The 17,774-nt window shown below is 46.7% G+C and overlaps 2 protein-coding genes across 2 annotated transcripts; one reads left to right on the forward strand and one right to left on the reverse strand.

Moving 5' to 3' along the window:
- Window positions 1–3,920: 3,920 nt before the first annotated feature.
- LOC4329550 (uncharacterized) lies at window positions 3,921–8,059 on the forward strand. The gene is made up of 5 exons (NM_001416640.1): window positions 3,921–4,128; window positions 6,535–6,788; window positions 6,880–7,091; window positions 7,195–7,456; window positions 7,568–8,059. The coding sequence occupies exons 1-5, from the start codon at window positions 4,035–4,037 to the stop codon at window positions 7,862–7,864; spliced, it is 1,119 nt and encodes a 372-aa protein (NP_001403569.1). The 5' UTR covers window positions 3,921–4,034; the 3' UTR covers window positions 7,865–8,059.
- Window positions 8,060–10,018: 1,959 nt separating this feature from the next.
- LOC4329551 (germin-like protein 2-4) lies at window positions 10,019–11,145 on the reverse strand. The gene has a single exon (NM_001416641.1). It carries the CDS (start codon window positions 11,008–11,010, stop codon window positions 10,321–10,323), a length of 690 nt encoding a protein of 229 aa, NP_001403570.1. The 5' UTR covers window positions 11,011–11,145; the 3' UTR covers window positions 10,019–10,320.
- Between the last annotated feature and the right edge of the window lie 6,629 nt (window positions 11,146–17,774).

Raw genomic sequence — 17,774 nt, forward strand, 5'->3', positions numbered from 1 at the left:
GCTATACTTGACAAAGTCATATGTCACAGAGTCTAATAGTCTACGCCCCTCTTGTGTTAATTTGCACTTGTTGACCTTCTGTTCTCTCCTAAACCATATATATCAAGAAAGTAATCGGCACTTCTCAATTAATTTCTTTAGAGCATAGTATGATCTCACTGGCTACTTATTTATGTAAGTAAATAGCCGATCAGATCAGTGAGCATCCATGATCAATCCAATGGTGCACTTGCTATATTTCCTGTAAGCTGACTTTGATTTTGTTGTCATTTCTCCATTCAGAGAACAGAATCTCCATATTACACACTGGTGCTTGAAGTTGGAAGAACTAACCTTAAATGTTGAGTCAATGTTAGAGAAAGATCTCCACTCTGTTTCTTGGACAGCTGATAGAAGATCACCGATGATAGCGAATGGCAGAAAAAAAAATCTTTCAAATGCCGTCATATACAAAGAACTTGGGTTTTCCTTTCCCTATTCCCATGCTGCATTAATTGATTTTTCATGTACAGTGTGTACTCTCAGGAAATATACAATATTGTCTCATTCATGACAATGACATAAATAGTTCAATATTTCAATGTGCTACAGGAGGGCGTTTTGCATTACTCTACTACTAGTATCAACCTATCATCATTCGGAAATTCAGACAGACTATGTGGTTTTGTTTTTTCCCACTCTGATAAAACATTTCGTCATTTTTTTAGCATTACTGGACGCCAACCGCCGTTGTGTCAACATGGGAGTTTTTTTTTTTCTATGGTTGATGCGAGATTGTGCCTTTTAGGGATTTCTTTCTGTGAAGACCCTATGTTTCCAAACAAAACCTTAGAAAATATGATCCCTCTATCGTTGAATGGCACCTTGGACATTCGAGATGGTCACGCATCATCAGGCCATCCAGTAGAAGAGTTCATCATTGCATGCCTTGTGAGCTCCACAATGGTCGTTGACCGTGTTAAGTGAACCGTCTTGTGTAGATTAAACTCTTGGCAAGGCAATCCATTAACCAAAACCAAAAAAAACTCCTGGGAGTCTAGCTAATGATCAACTGATCAAGTTGGCACTGTACGTATACTTGGTACTACCTCTGTCCCATAATAATTGTATTTTTAATATTCGAATTTATCCCAAAATAATTGTCACAATATAGTACTAATGGTCTCATTAATCACTTCTCATTCAAAATTATCTCTATTTTACCCTTAACCACCCTTCCACTTTTACATATACACCATTTAATAAGGGGCATCATAGTTTTTCTTTTCAAACCTTAATATATGCTAAACAATCTAGAATTACAATTATTTTAGAATTGCAATGAAAGTAATTGTGAATTCATAATCCGAACAAAGGCCTTTTAGCAGGTTCAGTGCAAAAGCTGGATGTACTTTCATTGCTCAATGAATTATCCATTACCTAAAAAGAACCAGCCTTTTTAATTATGTTAATTAATGAAAAGAGCGTTTGGCAAGTGGACAGAAAACATAAAGTTTATTGGGCAATATTGGTGCTTACTAGCATGGTTATGTTGAGTTGTTAAGAACTCACCAAAGAGAATGAACATAGACACATTGCGCACAGTTTGTCAACCAACATGTCGCTTGCACGAGAACAACTCACTAGTGCATACAGTGGACAAAGGCACCTATTAATGGTAAGAGCTCGTAAGTTGACTACTTGCAACTATTTGAAAATTGATGACACTGTGTATCTATAATGTGGAGGCTCATCCCATCACCCTTATCTTAAAAATCAATATGAGATCAGGACAGTGGCGGCTAAGAAAACCATTATTATTTATTCACATAATAAAGAGGTTGCCTACGCGATATTTCCGTTGTTGCAAGAAACACGATCTTCGGCTACGTTCTCCATCACATCTGTCTTTGGTGCCATCACCTCGACGATTTTGCACCAGCCATCGTATTCGAGTGACGCCCACATCTATATAAGAAAATAAAAATATAAATCACATGGGTGTCGAGAAAAATTAAAAATAACAAAAAAGTGACCATGCACATGCTCATAAGGGCCACGCACCAGCGACCTGTCCAACCAAGACCCGGCTTGTTGCGATGCGAGCTGCGACGCCCGCTTGCGCCCAGAGCTAGCTCGATCAACGCATGCATCTCACCGATCGAATCGATCGGTTTCTTTCACGGCCTTTGACCCGTCACACGCGGGGTCGATTCGGTGATTTCGATCCCGTCCGCTGCACGCAGTCCCGCTCTCCCACCCGAAAGCCCGCGCCGTGCCGCCTGCGCTAACTAGCTTTGCTACCTGCTGCGTTCCAACTTTTCTTGGACCCACTCGACCCCGGCCGATCCTGCGGTCGAGCCCTTCAACCACGCAGCGCACGCACGCACGCATGCTGCTCGATCTGCTCTGCCCCGGACGAGGCGGGCGGCCAATGCGCCCGCGTCAGACGCTCGGGGTTCTGTGCGTGCCGTGTCGTGTGCTCGTGTTTGTGCTCTCGTGTCGTGTTTCGTGTGTGCCGTGCAGCGACCTGCGCTTAGGGTACCCACAATGGTTATCTATAAGCTCTCTATAAGAGATTCATGTCAGTATATTTTCCTACTTGGAAGATATTAAATGAATAGATAGAGCAAAGCTATCTACTAACTTAGAGATAGTCTATAGAGAAAAACGAGGCAATACATGAGAGAGCTATAGATACCCACGTAGACATACTATTGAGGTGGTTTACTATTAATCTAGTCTATTGCTGAGATGTACATGTTTTATAGATAACACCTTACTTTACCATTGCGGGTGCTCTTATATGCTGTGGACGTCGTCTCGTTCTCCTGGGCTCGCCCTTTCTGTCCCCGTCCGTTCTAGATTTTACTGCCTCCGTTCTTAAATATAAGAGATTTTAGTTGGATATGGCATATTCTAATACAACGAATGTGGATATAATCAAAATCTCTTATATTTAAGGATGGAGGGAGTAGTACTCCAAAGGGACGATACATACCTCCAACTTTACTTGGACGTGGACCCGACCCGATCCTGAAATTAAATTTGAAAAATATACTGTTGATTCTTTTTTTCTTAGAAATATTCGTGATGCAAACTTTTTAGCAGAAATATACCGTCGATCTCGCACAATCGTTGTGCGAAAGTGACGAGAGCGTGAGGACGCATGCGGTATCACGAGATGGAAGAACTAGAGCGAACGGCTCACATAAGAAATCAGCGAGACCGCATGTCTTGTCCATCAGTATTGCTTATTAACAATTTTCAACAGTCGCTATCGCTCATTGAGTGAGCGAGATTGCTCGGTCTCGCGGTTTGGCCGTGCGAGACCGCGTGGTCTGACGCCGCCACCACGCACGTCCTCGATTTCGCAGTTCAGTGCCGCAGTTTCATCGTGCGAGACCGTGCGGTTTCGCGCTATCACCGTGCGACACCGTGCGGTCTCACGCTGTCATTGTGCGAGACCGTTCGCGTCGTCACTTTCGCGGAACGGTTGTATAAGATCGATGGTATATTTCTGCTAATAAATTTACATCCCAAATATTTATGAAAAAAAAACGAATCGAACATTATATTTTCAAATTTAATTCCCCGATCCTGCGGGTTCGAGCCCTTCAACCACGCATCTGCGGCCGCACGAGGCGGGCGTCCAATGAGCCGTGCTGTGTCGTGTCGTGCACTCGTGCGTATGCCGTCTTATCTCCTGCATATGCCGTGGCCTGATCTGGACGCCGTCTCCTGGCTCCTGCAGGTTCCTCCTCACCCTTCCTGTGTCTCCTGCCTCCGTCCGTTGTAGTAGTAAAAAAGGGATAGTACTCGTAACTCGCGAAGGCGATAGGAGGGTGCGCATGCGCGGCTGGTGGCGAGCCGAGCCGGCACCCGGCAGATCGGGCGCGCCTCACGTCTATATAGACACTCACGGGGGCCGCGTCGTCTCCATGCCCTCACCCTCGCGCACTCCCATTCCCATCCTCCACATCCCGCGCCATCGACCTCCTCTCCCCGGGACCGCGTCGCTCGCGCGTTGCCTCCACCTCCAGTAGCAAGTATCAATGGCGGACTCCGGCAAGAAGCGGGACGGGTCGGCCAACGGCGCCGAGAAGAAGGCGTCGCCGACGCCGAAGCCGCCGTCCTCCTCCACATCCGGTTCGTCGTTCGTTCGTCCTCTCCCCTCCCTCCTTCTAGGAACACGCGTGCTGCGGCCTGCGTGCGTCCATCGCCTTTTTGCTTTGTTAATTTCTCGTGTTCAACGCAGCGTTTGTTTCGTAGTACGTCGTCGTAGCCTGTTCGTGATTTGCCACCGCTCCCTGTTTTTACAATTTTGCTGTATAATCAGCTCGGTTGCGGTCTCGATCTCAAGATTGACACTATCTCACATAAATTAATTATGATATGACCGCGTCATTGTTTAAGATCGGCCAACGGGCCGCGAGCCCGCGAGAGGTCGCGCGCTCTTGTCTGCATGCATGTCGATTGTCGGGGTACTCAATGCTGTGACCCCAATGCTTTCGGCGTTAACCATCTGTCCTTTTCGTTCATCCCGAAGCTAATTTATACGCCTCCATCCACGTTTCTTCTGTCCTCGAATAGTTGGAGTTTGCGTGTAGGTCTTGTGATTTTTGGGTGGCTTCATGAACAAGGTAAAAAGGCCTTTCCATCAAAAAGGTAGGTAGTAGTAGTAAAAAGAAAAAGAAAAACCGAAATAACAGGTGCAGATTGACCCGGTGGGCCGGGCGGCTCATAAAAATTAACGCTTCTGACTTGATCACATAAATATCAACAGTTCCGAACAGGTGACACGCAACTGTACACACCTTGATGATCGATAGGGCCTACGGCATTCACGCACGCAAGTACTACTCCTATCTACTTATCTAAAGCTGGCTGTTTAGCCCGAATTTGATTGGGCCACGTGGCTTCAATCAGTTTGCAATAAATCTATGATTTCCTGAGAAAAAAATATAAGAAATTTTTTAAGAGAAGAATCTGGAGCCATGAGGAAGAAAAATCGCAGGCTCCCAGCATGAGGAAGAAAAATCGCATGCTTTAAGTACATTGCCTCCACACGCATGAGCGAATGATGTTGGGTCTTCCTTGGCAGCTGGGCTACACCTTGCCTGGGCCAGCGGGTTGAGAAGATGAGTTACCCAACATCAAATATACTTAAAGCATTACTTATGATTTATATTTTTTTATATTTGTATAATGCTTTTAATAAGAGGAATGGTAAATATATGTATATGTGCGTCAAATATTAAGAATCGGAGTGAGTATTTTGCAAATATTGCACTACTCCAAATGTGGTGGTGCAAGTGTAACGACTTTACGTGCATATGTTCCTTGCAATATTCAAACACTGCTTGCAACAAAATTAATCAGCCGAAACAAGATTATCATGTTTTCAAGCCCATTTTAATTATCACCTCCGTAGGGACTAGAGATAAACTAGCTCATTACTTCAAATCATAATAGTATTGTCAAGACAATTATCACATACTTGGGGATGGGCGTGTTGGTCTTGTGGCAAATGGACATAGTACTGGCCACTTGGAAACGATAAGAAAACTGTCACATCAACGTGATTTTTGTTGCAATGTCGTTGTGAACATATACTTGTCTGTATTTTGAGGTAATGCCAAGTTATATATAGTTGTTCATCGAATAATAGAAGAGGGATGTATTTGATTTATATAGTTGTATGCATTTAAATCTCCAAAGAATGGCATATTAATGTTATAAAATATGTACGTATATTTGCAAACGTTAAAATTTCCACATATTTTTGATTAATCATCTGTATTATGGTTAATCGTTGGACAATGCCTTTTCCGTCCCATGATTGTATTCTGCTATTCTGTCTTCCAGAACGCACCCACGTCCAACTGAGTATATCAAAGCAGTGTGAAGTGTGAACTGCTCCTAATTCTTACAATAGTTTATAACTGCATGACTTTTCAACACATCTTAGTGTCATGTTGTAATGAATTGACCATTGATAAGGATATATTTATATAAATGCCGACATGCGACACTTGAACCTCGCAAAGTCAACGTAGTATCTTATATGACACCTTTAGGATTATAATTACATCATACTCCGTGCTACTCCCTCCGTTTAATATTATAAATAGTTTGACTAAATTTATAGTAGAATTTAGTAATATCTAAAATATCAATTAGTTTCATTAGATCTAACCGTGGATATATTTATTTTGTGTTGAAAATAATATAATATTTTCCTATAAATTTAGTCAAACTTAAACAAGTTTGACTATAAAAAAAATCAAACGACTTATAATATGAAACGAATGGAGTAGATAATAGTAGTATATCAGTACGTAGCAAGGTTTATAGTAGAACCGGTGGTAACCGGCCAATTAACGACTGGTCTGCCAGAATAAATCGGCCAAATAACCAAATTGGAATAATTTAAATCCAAATTGATTTTAATTTTTTTATAATAATAAATTTGATAGATTCATCAATATTTTCAACATACCGATGTGCTTTTTTTAAAAAAAATATATATTGATGTGCCTCTTTTCCTGGCAGGTTTCTCCAAGAATGTCCCCCTCCTCGTGTTTGTGTTATTGCTGGGGCTGCTGTACCGGCAGCTTCAGCCTCCGGTTCCGAAAATCTGTGGAACTCCGGGAGGCCCTCCGGTGACCGGGCCAAGATTGCAGCTCAAGGATGGGAGGCACCTGGCCTACCACGAGTACGGCGTCCCTAAGGATCAGGCCAAGCACAAGATCATCTTCGTCCATGGCTTCGACTCCTGCAGATACGACGCCCTCCAAGTGTCACCTGTAAGTCGCGATCGATCGATTACTGAACACACAGTAATCTGAAAATGCTGAGCCCCTGGGTTACTGAACGGAAGCTGAATGTGTATAACAGGAGCTCGCAGAAGAGCTGGGTGTCTACATGGTCTCGTTCGATCGTCCTGGGTATGGAGAGAGCGACCCACACCCCGGTAGAACGGAGGACAGCATTGCGTTCGACATCGAAGGGCTCGCCGACGGGCTGCAGCTCGGCCCCAAGTTCTACCTCATCGGCTACTCCATGGGCGGGGAAATCATGTGGAGCTGCCTCAAAAACATCCCTCACAGGTATGTATACAGTGTACATTATATACACCAACTGCCGCTTTCTGAACATTGTTGCAGGGAAAATTAACCAAAAGTGAAATTTGTCCTGTACGTGCGCGTGCAGGCTCGCGGGGGTGTCAATCCTGGGGCCGGTGGGGAACTACTGGTGGTCGGGTTACCCGTCGAACGTGTCGACGGAGGCGTGGTACGTGCAGCTCCCGCAGGACCAGTGGGCCGTCCGCGTGGCGCACCACGCCCCCTGGCTCGCCTACTGGTGGAACACCCAGAAGCTCTTCCCGGCCTCCAGCGTCATCTCCTTCAACCCCGCCATCCTCTCCCGGGAAGACTTGACCGTCATCCCCAAGTTCGCCTACCGCACCTACGCCGTAAGCAAACATGATCGATCCATAGTACTCCTACTTTTTTATGCGTGAAAATGGATGGACGATATGTGCTGAATAATTAAATTGCATGGGGGACGGATGAGATGGTTGCAGGGGCAGGTGAGGCAGCAGGGGGAGCACGAGAGCCTGCACCGGGACATGCTGGTGGGGTTCGGGAAGTGGGGGTGGAGCCCGCTGGAGATGGAGAACCCGTTCCCGGCGGGCGAGGCGGCGGTGCACCTGTGGCACGGCGCGGAGGACCTCATCGTGCCCGTGCAGCTGTCGCGGCACATCGCGCAGCGGCTGCCGTGGGTGCGGTACCACGAGCTGCCCACGGCGGGCCACCTGTTCCCCATCACCGAAGGGATGCCGGACCTCATCGTCAGGTCGATGCTGCTCACCGACGAGTGAGATCACCGACCGACCGACCGAGACGCGCATCTCTCTGTTTTTTTTGGTTTTTGGAATTTTGGGTACTGTCACGTACCGACGTACGGTGGTACGCGTAGTTGCTTGCTCCTATTATCCTATCCTATATAGAGAAATGACAATAATATTTTGCGGAGTCATTTTGCCTCGTTTCATCTACCACATTTCTTCGTGACTACTACTGGGTCTCTCAATTATCTGAGCCGGAACGTGATTATGGAGAGCGTTGGGGCCCATGTCAGTTGGGCCGTAAACGGGCCTCGGCTTACGTGCAGCCCCAATATTGGGCCTTACGGATGTGGGCTGAGAGTAGTTCTAGTTGGGCTAGGTGGTTGAGGGGACACTGGGTGACACACACCACCACAGGGAATAAGTTCACTTTGGGTCCCTCTACTTATCGCCCAGTCCGATTTTCGTCCTTGGCCACAAAACCGGGTATGACCCATCCCCCAACTTACGAAAACCGGGCAAACATGATCCCTCGGCGGTTTTGAAGGCGGTTTTGGCTGACGCGTCGCATACGTGGCTTCTTTGACTAGGTCTCCATCCCACATGGCATTGACGTGGCGCTTACGTGGCAACTATATCTCGAAAAAATAATAAAAAGCGTGGCCCCACATGTCAGCTGCAAAAAATTAATTTTAAAATGGTGGGGCCCATGTGGACCCCACATGTCAGCCTCACTCTTCTCTTCTTCCCTCTCCCTTCTCTCTCTTCTTCCCTTCCCCCCTCTCACTCTCCTTCCCGGGCAGAGGACGGCGCGGGTGGGCGGCGGAGCAGGCGAGCTCCGACAGCGGCGGCGGCCATGGTCGGCGCCGGCCCCCGACCGGAGCGCCGCCGGTCCGCGTGAAGGCGAGCAGCGCGGCGGCGCCCTGGAAGACGCCATCGACGCCGCCATCCGTGCCGCCGCCGCCGACCACCCGGACGCCCTCCGCGCGCACCGGGACGACATCACCGAGCGCCTCTACACCGCGCTCGTCGTCCTCCCGCCGCCGCTCCACAAGCCGCCTACGCCGTCTCTCCCCTCCCTCATCTCTCGCCGCTGACGCCGCGCCGCGCCGCTCCCTCTTCTCCCGCCAGCGGCCATCGGGGAGAAGGGCGGCGGACGGCTAGGCGAGCGGCGCGAGAGATGGCCGCCGCCGCCCCACACCGCCATGAGGCTAGCAGCCGACGCCGCAATCCTCCTCCCCCCGCTCCAAGAAACGCTCCTCCTCCTCCCACAGGCCGCGCTCCCTCGCGCTGGCCGTCCTTGCCACCGACGCCTCGGCGAGGAGGGGAGGAGGCGGAGGGGAGCGCGGTCAACGATGACGGATGGCCCCATCCATTGCGCCGCCCTTGCCGCCAACGCCACCGACGGCTCGCTTGCTCGCATGCGGGGAGGAAGAGGAGGCGAAAAGGCCGACGGTGAGCACGCGGGGAGAGGGAGGAGGCGGCGCGGGAGCACGCCGGGGCTTCGAGTCTGCCAAGTCCACCTCCGCGGCCGGCGGGAGGACCAAAGAGTAGCGGCGGCTCGCCGGCCGCCACCGCTCCACTCCCACCTACGGCCCCTTTGCTCCGCCCACCACCCGCCGCCCCTCTGCCCGCCGTCCTTCCGCCCACCGCCCACCACCCGCCACTCGCCGTCGCTCCACCCGTCACCCCCTCTGCGCCGGCAACGCCGCCGCTCGCCCTTCTGCTTGCCATGTAGGGGAGAGAGAGAGGGGGGCATAGAGAGAAGAGGGAGGCTGACATGTGGGACCACATGCGTCCCACCTTTTTTTAATTTTTTTACCTGACATGTGGGTCCCACTGTTTTTTATTATTTTCTCGGGATCAAATGCCATGTAAACGCCACGTCAATGCCACGTGGGTCGACGACCTAGTCAAATGGAGCCACGTCATCTAAAACTGGACACAGTACTGCCGAGGGACCTCTTTTGCACGGTTTTGTAAGTTGGGGGATCCGTTGTATCTGGTTTTGCGACCAAGAGACGAAAATCGTACTGGGCGACGAATAGAGGGACCCGGAGTGAACTTATTCCCCACCACAGCATCGATCTGTACAAATGCGTCGATATCGATGTCCATCATTTTGCTTCCTGGCCTCCTGAACAGTACACATCATCGACATGTTTGATTGCCTCTCTAAACGATTCTGTACATTCAGCACGAAACACCATTTCAGGAAAAAACAAACAAACAAAACTGAGCATATTTTGAAGTTGAGTTACCCTCTCGATTGTTCCATTCATCTGTGCCTCCTTATACATCTCTACCAACCTTACACCTCAAATCATTACCAGGCTATAATCACCATTTCCCAACCACCGCCACAAATGATACAGTACTGTATTAACCAAATGAAATGAAAAGAAATAACCCATTAATTATCACTAACGGGGAGTAACCTAATCATGCCCACGACCGACGGCCATGGCCGGTCAAGCACAAGCGGCTAGCTAATCCTCCATCTCCGCCTTCTTGGGCGGGCCGAACCTCTTCTCCAGCCGCCGGAGCTCCGCCGGAGTGAGCCCGAACGCCCTCTCGAGGACGGCCTCCCTGATGCCGGACCCGAACACCGTCGCCGGGATGCGGACGATGCCGGGGTTCTCGCTGTTGAAGGCGCCGTAGACCGTGGCCGGCGTGTCGCCGACGTTGAGCTGGAAGTGCACCATGGCGCGCGGGAACACCATCACCTCCCCCTGCTCGAGCACCTTGGCGAAGAGGCGGCCGCCGGAGTCGACGAACCCGGCGTACACGCGGCCGGCGAGGACGAGCGCCGTCTCGGTGGCGCGCGGGTGGTAGTGCGGCGGGTTGACGCCGCCGGCCGCCGAGAGGTCGGCGCGGGCGAAGGACATCCCCAGGGTGTGCAGGCCCGGGAACTGCGCCGGGGTGACGGACACGCCGGCGAACCCCGTCTCCGGCGAGAAGTTCCCCGCGGCGCGCACGCCGGAGAAGGCGAAGTCGCCCGCCGTCAGGTTGGCGGGGCTCCTGCACGGGTAGGCCGGGAGCATGGCGAGCTCCACCGGCCGCCCACGCCCGGCGTCCGGCACGCAGAAGTCCTGCACCGCGTCGGGATCGCCCCTTGCCGCCATCGCCGGCAGCAGCACGGCGAGCAAGAGGAGGAGACAACGACGACGATGCGCCATCGATTCTACGCTCGTTCTGTCACTCGTTCGTCGGTGGACAGCTGCTTGCTTTGCACGTAGTAGTACATATGTAGTCGAGCACTGATGTCTTGTAAGGTGAGTTGATCATTGCCAGTAATCATGCAGGTATTGATCCGTAGGTTATTCTTGTATTTTGTCATGCACGAGCAGTTGTAAAGCGTCGATCGGCCGCTTTCCCGGAAGTGCAGAGATGGTTAGAAAAGTTCTCTTTTTTTTCTTCATGCGGAAAAGAATAGGAAAAGTGAAGGGATAGAAATATATGTACATATCAATCTATAGAAAAAAAATTAGAGGTTTGAGTGGATTTTTTTTTCTCTATGCAACTTGTAGGAAAGAAAATATTGTTTTGGCTTTCTCATACTTTATTTTAACAAATCGAATAACTCATATAGAAATTAATCCTGAGAAATCCAAATTCTTTACTTTTCCTCTAAGACCCTATTTAGTTCCCAAAACAAAAATTTTCGTGCCGTCATATCGAATGTTTGAATACATGTATGGAGTATTAAATGTAGGAAAAAAAACCAATTACACAGATTACGTGTAAATTGTGAGACGAATCGTTTAAGCCTAATTATGCCATAATTTGACAATATAGTGCTACAGTAAACATTTGCTAATGATGGATTAATTAGACTTAATAAATTCGTCTTGTAGTTTTCTGACGGAATCTGTAATTTGTTTTGTTATTAGACTACATTTAATACTCCAAATATATATCTGTATATCCGATATGATAACTAAAATTAAAAATTTTCTCCAACTACACCAGGCTAAATCGAACATGCCCCTAGTTCTGGAAGTGTATTGAAGAAGCAGGGAGGGAGGCTCTGAAGAATGGTGGCTTCTGTGGATTTTCAAGTGGACGCTGCACACTTGCACAGTGCGGACTGCGGAGGACCACATGGGCTGGCATTATTGACCGGAAGAGTCGTTCAGGTCGTCGTCAATCGTGCGTGCGTGCATTGAACCTGTAGATAAGGCTTCCAAGAAACTCAGGACCAGGGAGGAGTCATAGGATCCAGCATAGTTGGCCAATAGTTCCCACGACTGGTTAAAACAGAATAATCTGGGAATGATCATGAATAATACCAATAACCGGTTTGGCACTCGGCTTTCAGTTCAGTAGCTTGTGTTTATACATAGAATGCACATCTTTTCTCAACAGTCGACTACCGATGAAAATCTTTCTTATAACATTTGTTCCCTCTATCTTAATTGAAGTGCTCCGAGCAACGCATGTTGCACGGCATATCTATCGTAGGCATGACCAGTTGTGACCTGTATGTACGTGCGCACATCGATCGCCTTTTGAGATCATATATGTGTATGAATCATCTGGGCAGATATAATGATGCTTTCGTGGCGTAGCAGGCTGTCCATGGCCGCCTCCAACCGGCCGGGAGCGCGCCGCCGCCGGATATAGAAAGGGATAATAATCCCTTGCCGCTGACGCAACTTAATCGCACTCCTGCATCATTGCATCTTCGGCCAGCGCAGCCCCTCCTTCACAGAAATAATGCGTTGGAATATCATAGCACAGAAAAGTTATAAGCAGAGAGCTCCATTAGCAAACTGGAGTATAATATTAGACAGGTGATGTCTAATCTTTGTATTAGGTTGCTACATTCATCCAACTGTTATTCACGAAAAGATATTTCATGAATTTTATAGGATTTCTGTTGGATTTAGTCTCATTTCAAGAAAAAAAAACATTTCTTTCCATTCCAAATGAGGCCAATCTGAATCCTATGGAGTTCTTTTCAGTTGATTTCCCTTAAATTTTATTTTTGTAGGAGTTCGACCAACAAGTTTGTCTCATGATCTGTCTAACGGTATTTTGGGCCTCAATTTCGTGGGCTTCTGGCCCACGATAGCACATCAAACAATGGCCATCTTCCAAGTTGCAAACCTTCTGTTAGGCCCCTTTAAATCGCAGGAACGAAAAAACGGAGAAATATGAAAAATATAGGATTCTGACAGGAATGAAGGTGTAAAACAGAGGATTGCAAAACATAGAAAAAACATAGGAATAACCGTTTGATTGGACCACAAGAAAAACATAGGAATTTGAGGAGAGATAAAGAATCAAAAGATTTCTTCCACGAGATTCTACCTCTGGTTAAAATTTCTCCAAAACTTGTATGGGAAAAGGCATTCTATAGAAATTTTATAGGATTCCATAGGGTTCATTCCTTTGATTCAAAGGGCTTTATAGGAAAAATTCCTATAGAAATAAAATCCTGTAAAATTCTTATAAATTTTCTTTGAATCAAAGGGGGCTTACTGTTTTTTTTTCGTTTCAGGTTCTACCGGAGGTTACTTCAGTGCTGCCGTGCCTGGAACTGAACTATCCAATGCTATCGAAGAACAGAAGATTGAAAGTGACTTGTATAAATGGCGGATTGCATGATGCAAATAGAACTGGGTTTTTTTTTTCTGGTGGTTGAATTGCTAGCTTGCATTCCTTTCGAAATCTCTTGAGAGATCATACTTTATTAGTCCTATTTAAATTCAATGCTTTTGTTGGAACGCGGGTGTACCTTTCAAGTTCCTGTTGTTCCATTTGGAGGGTCCGGCCGAACAAATGGCTGACAGCATACCGTCCATTTCTAAGATTTTTAATGAACTAAAAACTGAACTACAATTGCAGATCCCTTAGCACACAAATTACGAGTTTGCCCTGAGTAACCAACGATCTGTGATCACAGAAGATGCATATATTGGCCTTTAATTAATCTCTTCTTAAAATATACTTCCTGCTTAGGTCACTTACAGGGTTCACAGAACTGATGTAATTTTATGAAACTGCTAGGTCTCGATTTGTGAAAACCGGTCGGTATTAGCTGGTTTCTGTACGGTGTTGACTAAAATCATCGGTTTTTACCCGTTTTCGGTCGGATTTCGGTAAAGCTGTGAGGAGTGGTTTCTACTTCGAAATTGAAAGGGTAAACCCTGGTCACTTCATTTATTTATTTTTTTTTGCTTACACGCTTGACCTATTTCTATGAGCAACGAGTACATCTTGTTTTTTTTCTAATAATGGAATTCATGTCGACCTTTGCTTTCAAAAAACTACAACCAATTATGCAAAGATTATAGGTTGAAAAAAAAGAAAATTACAAAACCACAACTTGATTAAAAAATAAGATAACTACTTAGATTACCAACCTAAAGATCAAGATGAAACCATTGGCTTATATGTTATACGTAGTCCTTATCTTCATCACATCGAGAAACAAATTCTCCAAAAATATCAGTCGATCATTACCGATCGAAATCAGCATCGCCGCCGACGAAACCATAACGGAAGATAAAGTCGGAGAGTAACTAAGGCTGTGTTTAAATCTAGGGGTGTAAAGTTTTGGCTTGTCACATCGGATATACAGACACACATTTGAAGTATTAAACGTAGTCTAATAACAAAGCAAATTACAGAATCCGCTTGTAAACCGCGAGACGAATTTATTAAGCCTAATTAATCCGTCATTAGCAAAAGTTTAATGTAGCACCACATTGTCAAATCATGGCGCAATTAGGCTTAAAAGATTCGTCTCGTAATTTACACGCAATATGTGTAATTAGTTATTTTTTCGTCTATATTTAATACTCCATGCATATGTCCAAACATTCGAAGTGACAGGGTGTAAAATTTTGCTAGGGGATCTAAAGAGGGCCTAAGATGTAAAACAACCTTTCGCCCAAATCTTAGCATCACTCTAACTATCGAAATTGGCACTAGGTGCACCAACAAGGACCTCCAATGCTACGCCTTCAAGAAAGTCACGATATTCATGATATCACCATTGTTGTTCCGGACATTTGAAACTAGGGTTTCACCTAAAGTGTCCACTCGAAAGCAAGAAGGTGAGGCAAGATATTGCGACATCGCCTCTAGGAAAGTATGTGGCCCCACAAGCATCACCAATGTCAGGTGTGCGTGCCTCCCCCATGTCACCACCTCAGCCTCGCGCTGTCTCCACCTCCACTACACCACCGGCTTGACCCACAACCACCGCCAACCCCCAACTAGATCCAGCTAGCCCTCCAACTAGAGGGCAACTGGCAAGCATGGACTAGAGGGCAGCTGCCACTAGGATCAATGAGTGCACTTACCCCATCTCTGCCATTCTTGCCATCACGCGACAACAGATACCTGATGATGACATCCTCCACTATTACCCGCCAGCAAAGACGCAAAAGTCGGGCGGCGACCATGTGAGCCTCTGAATAATCCCACCTTGCTTAGCTTGGGAGGAGGAAGCCACCTTAAAAGGGAGAGCCACCCTTCCTCTATTGGACTAGTCTTTTAGAGAGATTGGGCCTTTCCCCGAGTGGGTGTGCCTATGAACTGTTGGAGTCCGGGCAACCTTAAGTTATTGGGCCTCGACCAACTCCACCTGGGCCGGATTGTTATCATTTGGTATCAGAGTTGGGCCCTTGTTAAGGGGGTGGGAATGATGAGGACATCCTCCACTATTACCCGCTAGCAAAGACGCAAAAGTCAGGCGGCGGCGACCGTGTGAGCCTCTGAATAATCCCACCTTGCTTAGCTTGGGAGGAGGAAGCCACCTTAAAAGGAAGAGCCACCCTTCCCCTATTGTACTAGTCTTTTAGGGAGATTAGGCCTTTCCCCGAGTGGGTGTGCCTATGAACTGTTAGGGTCCAGACAACCTTAAGTTATTGGGTCTCGGCCAACCCCACCTGGGCCTAATTGTTATCAATACCATACATCCAGCAGCAAGGAGGTGATACCACCACTACTGGAGAAAGGGGCTTTAGTCCCGGTTGGGAACCCCACCTATAGTCCCGGTTATGCAACCGAGACTACGAATCCGGGACTAAGTCCTGGGAGAAAGGGGCTTTAGTCCCGGTTGGGAACCCCACCTATAGTCCCGGTTATGCAACCGAGACTACGAATCCGGGACTAAGTCCTGGGTGAAATAACTGGGAGTAAAAATCCGGTTGGGAACCCCACCTATAGTCCTAGTTATGCAACCGAGACTACGAATCCGGGACTAAGTCCCGGGTGAAATAACCAAGAGTAAAAATCCATTTTCCAACCGGGACTAAAGATGGAGCTAGGCCAGGTCCGGTTGCTCTTTTTTTTTCTTTTTTCATTGTTTTTAACATCGAATATTGATTTTACTCCATCGCCAAATCATACCTAAGAAATCCCGAATCCTCAAATCGATCATCTCCAAATACATCCCAAATCATCACAGATCAAAAGGATCATCTTCAAATCCTCAAATAGATCATCTCCAAATACATCACAAATTCTTAAAAAAAATACATCACAAGTTCTAAAAAATTCATCACAAATACATCACATATTCACATCACACAAATCAAATACATCACAGGATCATGCAATAAATCACAAGTTCTCAAAAAAAAATGCCAGCAGGGGCGCCGGCCGGCCGGCCGCTGCCGCGCCGCCGCTTCGCCACGCCGGTTGCCGCCGCGCAGGCTGGCCCGCCCTTCTCTTCTCGTGCGCTCGCTCAGCCGTTGCCGCCTCCCCTCCTCCCCTCCGCGTCGGCCGCCGCGCGGCCGACCCACCCTCCTCTCATGCGCTCGCTCAGCCACTCCTTCGCTATGAAGGAAGGAAAGAGGTAAGGCTAAGAGGAAGGAAGGAGATAAGGAGTTAGAGAGGAAAAAAAGAGATACGAGAGAGGAGTTTGTGTGGAGGGAGAAGATGATAAGTACTAGGGATTATATAGTGTGTTTTGATCTTTAGTCCCAATTAGTAACACTAACCGGCGGTTGATAATACAAACCGGGACTTCCCGGTTGGAGTTACCAACCGAGACTAAAGATTCCGGAGGACCCTGACAGCATGTGAATCGGGACTAAAGATCACATAGTCCTTTTCTGCTTATAAACCGGGACTAAAAACCATCTTTAGTCCCGGTTTTTATTGCAACCAGGACTATTGTGGTTTTTAACCGACCGGACAAATATGGTTTTTCTAGTAGTGCACATACATATAATGAGGACAGACGATTGCATCTCCTAACACTCAAAGATACGAATATCAACATTCAACAACAAATTCTGACTTCTCTAAATTTCTATTGAAAATACACGCAAAATTAATAATGGAGACTAGCTAGCAGCAAATCCCTAAGCAACGAACGTGATCAAAGCGCACATCAGTGCAGCGTGTGTAATATTTGGCCATTATATTAGACCATGGTGGTCTGGTGGATGGATAGTTCAGCTACTGTTTTCCTGAGGCTGTATATGCTGAAATATACTCCCTCCGTTTTTTAATAGATGACACCGTTGACTTTTTCTCACATGTTTGACCATTCGTCTTATTCAAAAATTTTATGCAAATGTATAAGATATAAATCACACTTAAAGTACTATGAGTGATAAAACAACTCATAACAAAATAAATTATAATTACGTAAATTTTTTTGAATAAGACGAATAGTCAAACATGTGAGAAAAAGTTAACAGCATCTATTAAAAAACGAAGGTAGTATATTGTTTCCTCATCTAATAATATATATGTATATATGCTGACATAGTTCAGCTACTTTCATGAGGGTGTATAGTGAACGTTCACTATTTACTAAAAGAGTGAACATGGCCATAAATTAGTAGTTAAAGTCTGAAATTATCTGACTTCAATAGCATTCCTGAATGTACGTATTATTCCATGATTGTAAAAAGAAATTGTGAGATCGACCTCTATATAGAGTGAAACCATCTTCTATATAGCCACAGCCCAC

The sequence above is a fragment of the Oryza sativa genome, chromosome 2 (assembly GCF_034140825.1).
Source record: "Oryza sativa Japonica Group chromosome 2, ASM3414082v1".
Taxonomy (NCBI): domain Eukaryota; kingdom Viridiplantae; phylum Streptophyta; class Magnoliopsida; order Poales; family Poaceae; genus Oryza; species Oryza sativa.

Bases quoted from the DNA above. Each gene is read 5' to 3' on its own strand.
- LOC4329550 (NM_001416640.1), top strand. From the start codon at position 4,035: ATGGCGGACTCCGGCAAGAAGCGGGACGGGTCGGCCAACGGCGCCGAG. The intron at 4,129-6,534 runs GTTCGTCGTTCG...TTTTCCTGGCAG, and splicing joins GCCGTCCTCCTCCACATCCG to GTTTCTCCAAGAATGTCCCC. The intron at 7,457-7,567 runs GTAAGCAAACAT...AGATGGTTGCAG, and splicing joins TCGCCTACCGCACCTACGCC to GGGCAGGTGAGGCAGCAGGG.
- LOC4329551 (NM_001416641.1), bottom strand. From the start codon at position 11,010: ATGGCGCATCGTCGTCGTTGTCTCCTCCTCTTGCTCGCCGTGCTGCTG.